General features: G+C 45.4%; 2 protein-coding genes across 3 annotated transcripts in view; both read left to right on the top strand.

Moving 5' to 3' along the window:
• slain1a (SLAIN motif family, member 1a) overlaps nucleotides 1-6,420 on the top strand; it is an 11,753-nt gene extending 5,333 nt beyond the window's left edge. The window contains exons 4-9 of one of the 2 annotated variants that reach the window (XM_030342877.1): nucleotides 985-1,095; nucleotides 1,425-1,574; nucleotides 2,200-2,535; nucleotides 3,626-3,811; nucleotides 4,849-5,209; nucleotides 5,479-6,420. In XM_030342877.1, the coding sequence (XP_030198737.1) occupies nucleotides 985-1,095; nucleotides 1,425-1,574; nucleotides 2,200-2,535; nucleotides 3,626-3,811; nucleotides 4,849-5,209; nucleotides 5,479-5,554 (1,220 nt within the window). In that variant the 3' untranslated portion in view covers nucleotides 5,555-6,420. The remainder of the gene's footprint in view (nucleotides 1-984; nucleotides 1,096-1,424; nucleotides 1,575-2,199; nucleotides 2,536-3,625; nucleotides 3,812-4,848; nucleotides 5,210-5,478) is intronic. The other variant, XM_030342878.1, reaches the window with a different exon arrangement.
• Nucleotides 6,421-8,716: 2,296 nt separating this feature from the next.
• On the top strand, nucleotides 8,717-11,836 carry kbtbd7 (kelch repeat and BTB (POZ) domain containing 7). The gene has a single exon (XM_030342879.1). The coding sequence runs from the start codon at nucleotides 9,125-9,127 to the stop codon at nucleotides 10,988-10,990; it is 1,866 nt and encodes a 621-aa protein (XP_030198739.1). The 5' UTR covers nucleotides 8,717-9,124; the 3' UTR covers nucleotides 10,991-11,836.
• Nucleotides 11,837-11,867: the final 31 nt, after the last annotated feature.

Genomic DNA, 11,867 nt, shown 5'->3' with positions numbered 1-11,867 from the left:
TCAAATTAATTAATGACATTAACAAGGTCATATACGGTTGCTTCTAATCCCAGAGGCTTTGGATTTTATTCACTGGGTTACTTGTGTCTCGTTGTTGTTGTTGTAGTTTGTTAGAGACACATCCAAGGACGTAATACATGCATATTACGTTAGTCTCTCTGACGCCAAGGTGACTTTGAAATTCTGATTTGAATGGCTTTTGACGAGAGCAGGGTGAGGTAAACCATGATGGCTGTTTCTGTTCGTTTGATCTAAACAGCCTGAAATGAAGGAGTTCATAGTGCGAAGTGCAACGTTGGCATTGCGGGGGGGGGGGGGTGATGCAATGCTAGTCAGTGCAATGCAATGAAATGCAGTGCAGTGCACTGAAATGCAATGCAAACCAAACCAAAGCCAGTCAACTACTTTTATACACATGTATCACATCTATTGACATTTTCTCATTAAGATCTTCACAAGTTTTGCCATAGCCTATCTCGACATATGGATATTGTTCAGCAATGCTACAGACTCCTTATCACTCAGATAATATGAGATCAAGAGCGAAAGAGCACACGTACACTTGTAATTACAACTCATACCTATGACTTCATACATATAACTACATACTTTGGAGAACACTACATAGGAAACAACAACTACCGGTACTAGTTTAGTCACTCACTCAGTAATCATGTATGCATAAAACCTCTAGTACTAGGAGGGCAAGTTGGCAGCCTGTCCTTGACCCATCAAAAGTAATATTAGTAAGGAGCTTAAACAATTTGGTTGGTCTGCCCACACAACAAGATGTAACATACACTCCAAACATCCCAGCGGATTATTCCCTTAATCAATTGGACGTCTTCTTAGGACATATCTTCCAAAACAGAGTGTTGATATCGACCCTGGAATATGTAAGCAGCAGCACGGAAACGTGCCTCTGCCTGGAGATTAGAGACTGATTGTAACCCCGCCCTCTCTGTCGATCTCTCCCACGCCCAGCCCCCTTGGCCCTGTCCAGCCATCCTGTGTCCCTGCTGGGCCTCCCGGGCAGGCCTCTCTCCACCCTCAGTGACCGGACTCCGACCTTCCTCTCTAACACCGCCCTCCACAGTAAGGCTCATACTGACATCCGCTGTCTCTGTGTTTATGCTGATGCTTACTTCGTGGGTGCGAAGCAAGCATCATTAAACCAATGATGTCATTCCTGCAGTCATAGTCATTCAACGAATAAATAACCCCAAATGAATAGTAGTGCTATTAATAGTAGTAATAATAGCATTTTAAAATGATACGATAAAATATTAGGTATAAGATAAACTAACAGATAAAATGGCAGCAATCTGTCTGGAGTATCTTTATTAAAATACACGTTATCATATTTATATGAGAGCGTCCCGGTCAGAGTGATGAGTATCTTGTGTTTGTTGTGGTTCTTGTAGGCGTGGCTCGCCGGCACGCGGCCGTCAGTCCCCAGTCCTCCATGGACAGCGAGGTGGGGGCGTCGGAGCTGGAGGAAGACTCTATCTCAATGGGCTACAAACTACAGGACATGACAGACGTGCAGGTCATGGCTCGACTTCAGGAGGAGAGTGAGTCTTCCGGCCAGCTGCTCTCTCCCCTCATTCCCTCTTTTCCTACTACGCGAGGGAAATGTCAGCCAGCCAAAACAAAATAGTCTGACCTTTATCTTGGCTATTCCTATTGATGTTATGTAGGTGATTTGGGTGAAGGACTGACGCACCAGTATGTCCAAAGTGTCCCCCTCCCCATGATGGGGATTCATGGCTGACAGGTGCCTTCAAACGGAGTGCGCAGACGGTGCCTCTGATACTGGAAGTAGTCAAAGAGGTCCACACATGATGAGCCTCCCGAAAAGCACTTGACGCTAGGTTAGGCATTCAGAATATAGCAAGCCAACAGATGGGAGTGTAGCACTTTAACTCATCCAACATGTATTTAGGTTTAGAAAGGGAGAAAGCCGTTAGAGTTTAGATACTGTTGGTTATAGAACTTCAAACAAAGCTGTGCTCTGATTGGATGCGTTCCGAGAAGTCAGCGTCAACTGGGTCAAAATAGTTTGAACTTTGAGCACAGCATCAAGGTGGAGAATCGGTGATACCTGTAAAGTAGCACCAATGTTAGGCGCGGCGCTTCATCTGTGGACGGCTTTAACGAGTCCTTGTGATAAATCCTGATTTGTGGCGCCCCCTGCAGGTCTCCGGCAGGACTACGCTTCTACCTCAGCCACAGTCAGCCGCCGCAGCTCCAGCTTCTCCATCAACTCGCTCCGGCGCAGCGAGATGGACCTGGAGGAGGAGGATGAAGACGAGGACGAAGGCTACGACCAGCTGCCCCCTCCCCAGCCGCGGCTCTTCCGCACCAGCTCCATGCAGCGGGGGGGCCTGCCCCACTCCCACACCTTCTCCAGCATCAGGGACTGCAGACGCAGCCCCTCCAGCCCCCAGTTCCCCCTGGGGGGGCTCTCCCAGTACTCTGGGGCCCCCAGCCTGGCCGTGGACACCAGCATGGGCTACAGGAGTATCGCAGCAGGTGAGGGGGAAGGGAATATATACAAATCACCAAGAACAAGAAGTACCAAATACTTGAATAATTGTTATAATGCACTTGATTTGTGTTGCACCTTTCAAAACAAGGTTTACAATGTGCTTTAATATGCACAATTAAAAGCGATTAAGAATGGGGAATAAAACTAAGAGATGGACATAGGGAGAGGGAGGGGAGCAGTCAAATACAGAAAGAAAATATTTATTATTATTTATTTATTACTGTTTTTGTTTGTATTAGCTGGTTCTGCACATTGATTATAAATATGAACAAAATGATTAATTGTTCATTTGCAGAAATGCGTTGGCCGTTTAATGACAATGACAACATTCAAGATGATCCATCAGATGAGGGCTTGGTGTGGGGACTAAAGCCAATGAGAGCAGGCTGTGTCCCACTGGGTCCCGTTAAGCATCTTAACCATGGCTACCACATGTGGGTCATCTCTGATGGGAGACCAGCGGGTTTATGGGGGAGGCGGGTTTAGAGTCTTTACAGCATCCAGACATGGCAACGTCAAAAGGATTCAACACTGGTTCACTGACTGATATATTGTAATACATTTTACCAGATGGTTGACAGTAAACGGAACGATCATTAATCTTTTACATTCAATTCCACAGTAAATAAAACCCTTCATATATGATATGAAAACAATTATGAATTGAGTTTAAATGTATTCTATTTGTTTAATTAGGTTTTTATCGTTTTTATAATGCCTATATTGATCCTTAGCCTTTGCGTGCACAACTGACAAACCAAACTGCTGTGGATTTCTACTTTAATTTGGCCTGGCCGGTTTAAATTAACCGAGTTGAGTAAATAGTACCCTTATATTTTCTTGTGGGATAATTTGGGTTCCACGTCACTTTATTTCTGTCAAACAAGTAAAAAAAATATTTTCCGGTACTTTTGCATGCACAATTACAACGGAGTTAACAGATGATATCATGTTGTTTCAAGAAAAATGCTGTGACGCTATGCTGCTGTAGTATCCCCGGTCAGATTCCTGCACACCAGTATATGCACGTCTTGACTCTCCCACTGTATTGTTTTGACACGGCTATGACTATAGAGAAGTTACGGAGAAGCATGCCCAACCTGCTCAGATCCCCCAGCATGGCTAGTGTCCCCAGCATTCCAAGCCTGCTGTCCCCCGTCAGTCCCTCACCTGGCCCCTCCTCCCTGCCAATGATGTCTTCCCTCCGGAACAGCCAGAGCTTTGACTCCTCTAGCGGCCTTGCACGACTCCAGTCATCCAGTAAGAAAAACCCTTCTCTCCTCAAGTCTATGAGTTAACCCATGCTGTACTGTTTACAGGGATTTAATGCATGGAATGGTATAGGCGTAGCCTCGCACAGTCAGACAAATTTCGCTCATTAGCACCGGAACGTTTTTGTTGATGGCCGTTGTCAGGCAACCTCACACTGCAGCCGGTTGGATGAGCTTCAGCCAGTCAGATCCCGAGTGTCGTGTTTCCAAAGTAAACACTGTTGCACCCTTCACAGTTACTTTGAACGTTACTGCTACCATTTTCATTAAGTCCAAAAATCCTGCACTTAAATAAAACTAATTCCAAAGCAGAAATAAGATTATAATATAAATTAATCCATCGTAGAAAAGTCCAAAATTGTACTTTCTGATTTTGTCATTTATTTATTTATCACACACTGCGATTGTTGATTGGCCGACTGAATTATTTTCGGAGCCGAGCTGTCTTTGTAGGGCTGGTTCTAGACTAGGACTCGAGACAATACTGGAGGTGTGCTCGCAAGATATACAACATAGAGATACACTTTTGATTTACACAAGATTTAATCAATCAATTTACACAGTAAGAAAAAAACATCAATTGAGTAATCCATAGTGTAGGTAACAGGGTTTTAGTTATCTCTCTGATTGGATCAAATGACTGCCAGTTGGTGTCACTTGCAACTAAGTGACATCGTCCCTATGTTTTATGTGTTTTATTGTATTCCCTGGTTATCCTTTAAATCGAAGGCATGTCTGCTTCACAAAAGGCATGCCAACGTCTCTCAAGAATACATTTCTATAGTCCCTCTGATGTCAATCTCTCTCTCTCTCTCTCCTGCTCTCCCCCCCTCTCTCTCTCTCTCTCCCTCTCCCTCTCCCTCTCTCTCTCCCCCCCTCTCCCTCTCCCTCTCTCTCCCCCCCTCTCCCTCTCCCTTTCTCCCTCTCTCCCTCTCCCTCTCTCTCTCTCTCTCTCTCTCTCTCTCTCTCTCTCTCTCTTTCCCCCACTCCCCCACTCCCTCTCCCTCTCCCTCTCCTTCTCTCTAGTCCCTTCTCCAGGCCAGCTCATCCAGCGTGTACAGAGTGTGGGCAACTTCGCCAACATGACAAGGCAGCCGCTGAAAGCCACCGCCTATGTCAGCCCCACCGTCCAGCAGGGCCCCCCACCCTCCACCACCCCCAACACACCCAGCATGACCTCCTCGGTCAGCCTGCACTCCTTCCCCAGCGGCGGGGCCTTGCCCATCCAGCACCTCAAGCCCAGCAGCACCAACCCGGTGGCGCTGCCCCTGAAGGCAGCCACCCACCAGGCCTCCGCTGTGCCCCGCACCTCCCTACCTCGCCCGGCCTCCTTCGTAGGCACCAGCGGGATATTCCGCCCCAGCAAAATCGCTCAGCCCACACGCAGGTAAGCCCAACGTAAATCACTGCATTATGTTTGGTGCGCAAATGAATTAAGGTTTAATTACCCATGTAAGTGGAGACGACCACAGGGAAGAGGAACACATCTGCAATGAAAACGGATGATCATTTGGTTTTATCCTTTTGCTTAATTGCCCTCGGATTCCTCATTAAACTGTGTGAGAAACGGGGAGCCAGGGCGTATTATCGCTACCCCGGTTGTGTAGGCTCTCCCCTCTCCTCAACTGATTCCACATACCTCTTTAAACCCCACAGTTTGCTGGCCCCTCCGAAGAGCATGGCCGCCTTGAGCGCCCTGAGGGACGGGAGTTGGAAGGACGGCTGCTACTGAGGCAGAGCTGAGGAAGACGCGCCTCCGCCCGGCGTACAGGGTAACACTGCAAGAGAGCCCCACAAAACCCCCCCGGCCCCAACTCATCTGCTAGTTACGTTGTCAGATGGGTCCTTTCTTGGGGTTTTACCCGAGAGAGAAAGACTGTTACAATTTGGGAAGCACTGTTGTACCATATGGTAAAGTACCGAGAGGAGTAGGGATCCAGCAGGCTGGATTTCGACCTAATAACCTGCTGATACAAAAACTGACCTGTTGGGAAATGAGTGTACTGAGCCTGGCAATATGTTGATAATCAGTTGTTTGACATGAAAGTGATCCTCTGTGACGTGGTATGCATAAACAATTGTGGATAGTTCATGGTTTGATTGATTTGAAAAGAAGTACAACTCAGTTTGGAAGACGACAAAACTCAAAATTGAAGGCTTTTTGCGTTATTACAAGCTTATAATGATTTTATATCATATTTTATCATGGTTTAATTCTGTTATTTATGCTTTTGCCATTGAATATAAAGTTATACTAAAATCGAGTTACGAATGATTTGTGCCTGTTACCGTAGTGGAAAATATGTTATATTTATTGTTTTGCAACTTACAGCACTTTTTCAGAAGTATTATTACGTATTATTAACACATCAAATACATTATTTGTTGTTTTTAAGTAAACAAAGTAACCTAAAATATAACTGCACAGTCACACATTGTTAATCTTCATAACTGTTTACAAGAAAGTTGATGTTTTGATGTTTTTTGATGACAGTCGCTGCAATGATATTGCACATCCACATTTGAGGCTTTTTATGGGGACAATAAATTGAGGAAGATGTTCATTTTTAAATAAAATAAAAGTGCTTTTTAAAAATATTTCCTGTGCCTGTAATGTTTATACTGTGTATCTATAATGCATTTTAAATCAAATATGTTACAAGGTTGTTTTGAGTAAGGTCATTATAACATTGATGCAATTATTTGACGTTTGTCATATTTCATCCTAATTTCATCCAGACATCCTAATATTTAGCAGCAGAGATCATCTGGTAATGATTAGCTTAAAGGCAGATACTGTTCTTCAAACTAAACCTTAACAGGGCAAGATGTTGATGACCAAGCTCCAAGGTAACGCTAGGATCAAACTCATCACACTCACATTCCCTCCTCGACAAACATCTTCTGATAATATGTAAGTGTGCAATGCTATTTGAACTTCTAGATCACTAACATACAACCTATAAATGACCTAATGATAACTTTAGTATAGAAGGGGGAAAACTTACACTCGTCTTTCTAATTATTTCTTTGTGTTGTCATGCAAAGCAGGGAGCCAACCTTGTCTTTTGAGAGAATGCCAAATAAAGCACAAGAGGTATGCAGTCATTTACAATTCAATATAAATCACTTTAAAATTAAGAGGCCTTTTCATAGATCAAATAAGTAGAAATGTATGCATTTTCTTATTTCTAGGATGCGGTAATCAACCTGACCACATTGCAAGAGATCGCCAGGGAGCTGGGTTTTGAGTGGACCGTTCTGGGTGATGAACTTGGCTTCACCAGAGCTCAGATCAGGCAGTTCCAGTCCAAGTCCGTCGAAAAGAGCGTCCAAGCCAGAAAAATGTTGGAATGCTGGTAGAGTGTGTGTGTGTGTGTGTGTGTGTGTGTGTGTGTGTGTGTGTGTGTGTGTCACCTCTCCTATGTGCATTTTTGTTGGTGTTTGTGTGTGTGACACTGTATGTACGTGTATGTGTGTGTGTGTGTGTGTGTGTGTGTGTGTGTGTGTGTGTGTGTGTGTGTGTGTGTGTGTGTGTGTGTGTGTGTGTGTGTGTGTGTGTATGTTTACGTGTGAACTCTCAAATGCTAGTTTTAGACATTTTTCAATAACCCAGTCCTGGTGGATCACCAGGATGGCTGTGGAGCCCTTTGGGCCCTGTCCTGGGACTATGGTCCCTTTCTGGAACCGTTGTCCTGGGAACAAAACCCTAACCCTAAAACCAAAGCTGAAAACCTAACTAGCACATGTCGTGCACCAACTCCCAGTTGAGAAACCCTGAGTTAAATGTTTCATATGATGGATCACCCCATACAAATGCAAATTGCTTATTTGCATATGTTTCAAACAAAGATAATAATCCACATTTTTCCTTTCACAGTATCCTAGCAGCCTTTGTGAGAATCTTTCTTCACGTGTTCCCTTTTGACCCAAGGTACGAGTCATCATGGGACAAGAGTAACAAGACAAAGCTCCTGCAGGACGGTCTGGAGCGTGCCGGGAGGAGGGACCTGGCCGAGAGGCTGCGGTGCCTCCACTGGGGCCAACAGAGGCTGAGCCGCAGGGTGGAGCTCCCCTCCGCCTTCCCCTACCTCATCACCGTCCACAAGACCATCAACAATAAGGAGGGGCTCCGCAGGATCAACGAACTCAACCGGAGATACACCTGAAGCTGGAAAGAAATGAAAGAACAGTTGTTCATACTATAACTACGCATACATGCACACACACATAATCACGTACACACACACACACACACACACACACACACACACACACACACACACACACACACACACACACACACACACACACACACACACACACACACACACACACACACACAAACCCACACATTAAAGCATAAACACAATTATACATGTACCCACAAATAAAAGTATCTAACTGTGGTATACTTGTTCAATTTCAATTATCTTAGATCGTCATTATTACAATTAAGAATATCTATATATTAACTATCAAGAATTAAAAATGAATCCCAACGTTGAATAGATGTCGGAATGAAAAGGTAGCTAATTGGGCAGCTACGTTGTTAGGTAGGTAGGTAAAGGCAGGCCGGTGGGCAAATAGGTATGTGCAGAGCTCTTGGTAGGTGGAAAGGACCATTTTGTTCATTGTTTTCAGCATGCAACATTCTTATTTATTTAATGCAAGATATCTTTCTATTAGTCTATAATAACTGATTAAAGACGTACGGTTTAAATGTATTAATATTTTATTGAAGCTCAAATGTGAGCTTCAATAAAAATATCATGAAAAGGGTTGGCACTCGTCTCTATGCTCGTCCCTATGAAAAAGAAGTCAACCAAACTTGGTGCGCCCCCAATCTCTCGTGACCAATCAGAGACATGTGCGGCCATCACATTAGCAAGATTGTGTGAGGGGAAAGTCGTATGCTACTGTATTTCAAAAAACGCTACACAGCTGCTTTCATTGGGACGTCAAATATACTACGAGTATGCCTGGAATATGCCTTCAGAAACATGGGTGAAACTGTTCAAATTTATATCGACGAATCATATTTACGGAGTAAGCATATTTTGGACACATCATTAGCAATATACGGAAATGCATTGACGAATTGTAAGCTATACAATCAAGCCAGCGTTAATCTAGCAAGTCGCTGCTAATACATTTTCTATGATTGTTATCTTGAGACGAATGAGCAATAACAGTAGTCTTAGCGCCAAGTTAACCAAGGATACAAAATCGTCCTCTGTGATTTATTAAGAAGCTATTCTCTCGCAAAGAAAACAATAGTTGATGACAGCACGTTTTCTCGATGGCATCGGTATTGAGTTATTTCAGTGGTCCCGAAGAATTGGAAGACGTCGACCATGCCCGAGGCTTACTTAAAGAACTTAAATCCTTGTACGACTCCCGACTGCTCGCTGACATCGTTATCGGAGTGCAGGGCGACGGATCCCTGGACCACTGCGACGAGCAGTCAGTCAAAGGTGACATTGAAAAACTTTTCCAGTGCAACCGCAACATCCTCGCTGCTGCCAGTCCCTATTTCAAAAGCATGTTCACTGGTGGCTTAAATGAAAGTATGCAGGATAAAGTAGTAATTCGGGGTGTGGACGCCGAATCCATGTCTGTGATAATAGACTACTGTTACACTGGAAAAGTAACAATTACAGAGAGCAATGTCCAAAAGGTTTACGGGGCTGCCAATATGTTACAGCTCGAGTACGTCAGACTCGCCTGTTCGAGTTTTATGACGCGGAGGCTGGACCTCTCGAATTGTGTGGGCCTCCTTAATTTTGCTGACACGTTTGGTAATCTCGAATTAAAAGAAAAAGCCCAAACGTTCATAGCAAAAAACTTTAACCATCTTTTTAATGGAAATGAGCTTTGTGACCTGGACTTGACGCATATACAAGAGGTGTTGGGTTTAGACACTCTGGATGTCGACTGTGAAAGAAAAGTGTGCTCAGCAGCTCTACAGTGGATACAGGCCAATGCACCAGTGGAGACTGAGGACGCATTACAGGTTCTCCGGTGTGTGCGCTGGAACCTGTTTGCTGAGGGGGACAAACCTTACCTGGAGAGCCTCATGGCCAGTCCATTAATTGAGAAATATCTGGCATACTTTGTCAACCGGTCGTCCGAGGAGGACATATCTGCAAAATCGGCGACTCCAAAGCACAGGATAGGCGCCAGCGCGAAAGAAATGATCCTCTTCTTTGGCCTGCCAAACGACAACATAATGTGCTGCGACCCCTACTCTGAGGACCTCTACTTCATGGCCCCCCCACTGGTGGACCTCAGCAGTCAGGACTACAAGCGCTCCACCATGGAGTCCCTGATCGCCTGCGCCACGCCTGAAAACAACCTCTACCTAGCCTCCCACCTGTCCAAACACTTCTGGCTCTACAACCCGCTGCTGAACAACTGGCAGGAGCTGGCCGAGCGACCCCTGGCCCGGATCCACTCCGGGATGGGCTACCTCAACGGCCACGTGTACATCCTGGGGGGTCGGAGCCCCGTGACGGACGTGCGGCTGAAGGAGGTGGAGTGCTACAGCGTCCAGAGGAACCAGTGGACCTTTGTGGCCCCCCTGCCCCACTCGCTGGGCAAGATGCAGGTGGTGACGCTCCACGAGCACCTGTACGTGGTGAACCGGCGGCGGATGCTCTGCTACGACCCCCGGCGCAACCGCTGGCGCAACTGCGGCTCGCTGCGGCGGGACAAGCTGCACAAGGCGTGCGTGTTCCAGGACCAGATCGTGTGCGTGTGCGACATCCCCGTGGTGAAGGCCTACAGCCCAAGCCGGGGGGAGTGGAAGAGGCTGGGTGACATCCCCATCGACAGCCGGGCACTCAACTACCAGGTGATCCAGCACGACGGCAAGCTGCTGCTGCTGACGCAGACGCTGCTTCAGCACAACAAGAACCGGATGCTGATCCACGAGTACGAGCCCGCCCGGGACACCTGGAAGAACGTCATGGCGGTGTACGTGTGCACACTGGGGCCTGTGTGTGTTGCCACGCGGCTGTACCCGCCCTGCCTGGGCTCGGCACACAGCGTGTCCATGGAGGAGGAGGACGACAGCGGCTCCAGCGCCGACTGGGACCTGGACGGCCTGACGGACGCCGAGTCCGACTCGGCGAGCTCCAGCTCGTTCTCCGATGAGAACTGGTGATGATTATTGCGACATTGCAGGTGTTTCGTTTTTTTCAATTTTTTACAGGAGGCAAGTGTAACATATGCAAGGGGCCATCGCAATGCCCGACTCGGTGTGGTGTTTTTCATTTAAAGCAGGTGTGTGACAGGTGGATGTCTTTCTGAGCCAAGAACTTTTGTGGTGTGTCAATAAGCTTTTGTATCCCTCATTGATGAGCATTGTGATTGAAGGATTAAAGAAACTTTCGATTTCGCTGTCCATATTTAGAACACATGAATACCTACTGTTTATTATTATTTGTACTGGTTATTATCATTATTTGCCTCCATTTTAAGTCAGAATACCATACACTCTAAATCGGCCACCTCTATTTCATACCCCTTTCTTACCCTTAATTAAGGCAAAGCCAATTTTGTAAAAATTAATGAAATGAACAGCCAATGCACTGTACTCAGGTCAGGCCGAGCAAAGCCTATATGCCATTACTGAATTTAAATCCCTGAAGAAAATGTGTTTCAATGTTGTGGTTTAAACGTTAATGTTAAATTATTTTACTGTTGTGTTATTTCCATAGTTTAGATTGTTTGAAATTGGGGAAAAACAGGGTCTATGGAATGAAAGTACATTGCACTATGATATGTGTATATATTTGATTTGTGTATTCCTTCTAAAGTAATATATGCCTAGTGGATGGTGAAGATAGCATAACATGAATTCTAACTGTTTTAATTAAAAGTCTAAATGTTTATGCTTAAAGCCTGGTTTGGTATACCTCCCACTCCAAGTTTAATTATGCGTTTTTTAATTTCATTTGAACACATGGAATAAACATGCTCAAAGGTTTTATACGGGCACTGAAGGAAATTCAGTTGATCTTTATTGTGTGGATGCGCGG

This window comes from Gadus morhua, chromosome 20 (assembly GCF_902167405.1).
Source record: "Gadus morhua chromosome 20, gadMor3.0, whole genome shotgun sequence".
Taxonomy (NCBI): domain Eukaryota; kingdom Metazoa; phylum Chordata; class Actinopteri; order Gadiformes; family Gadidae; genus Gadus; species Gadus morhua.
The sequence above is the reverse complement of the archived record's forward strand: the minus strand, read 5'-3'. Positions and strand labels throughout refer to the sequence as shown.

Excerpts from the sequence above, each read along its gene's own strand:
- kbtbd7 (XM_030342879.1), top strand. The coding sequence starts at position 9,125 with ATGGCATCGGTATTGAGTTATTTCAGTGGTCCCGAAGAATTGGAAGAC.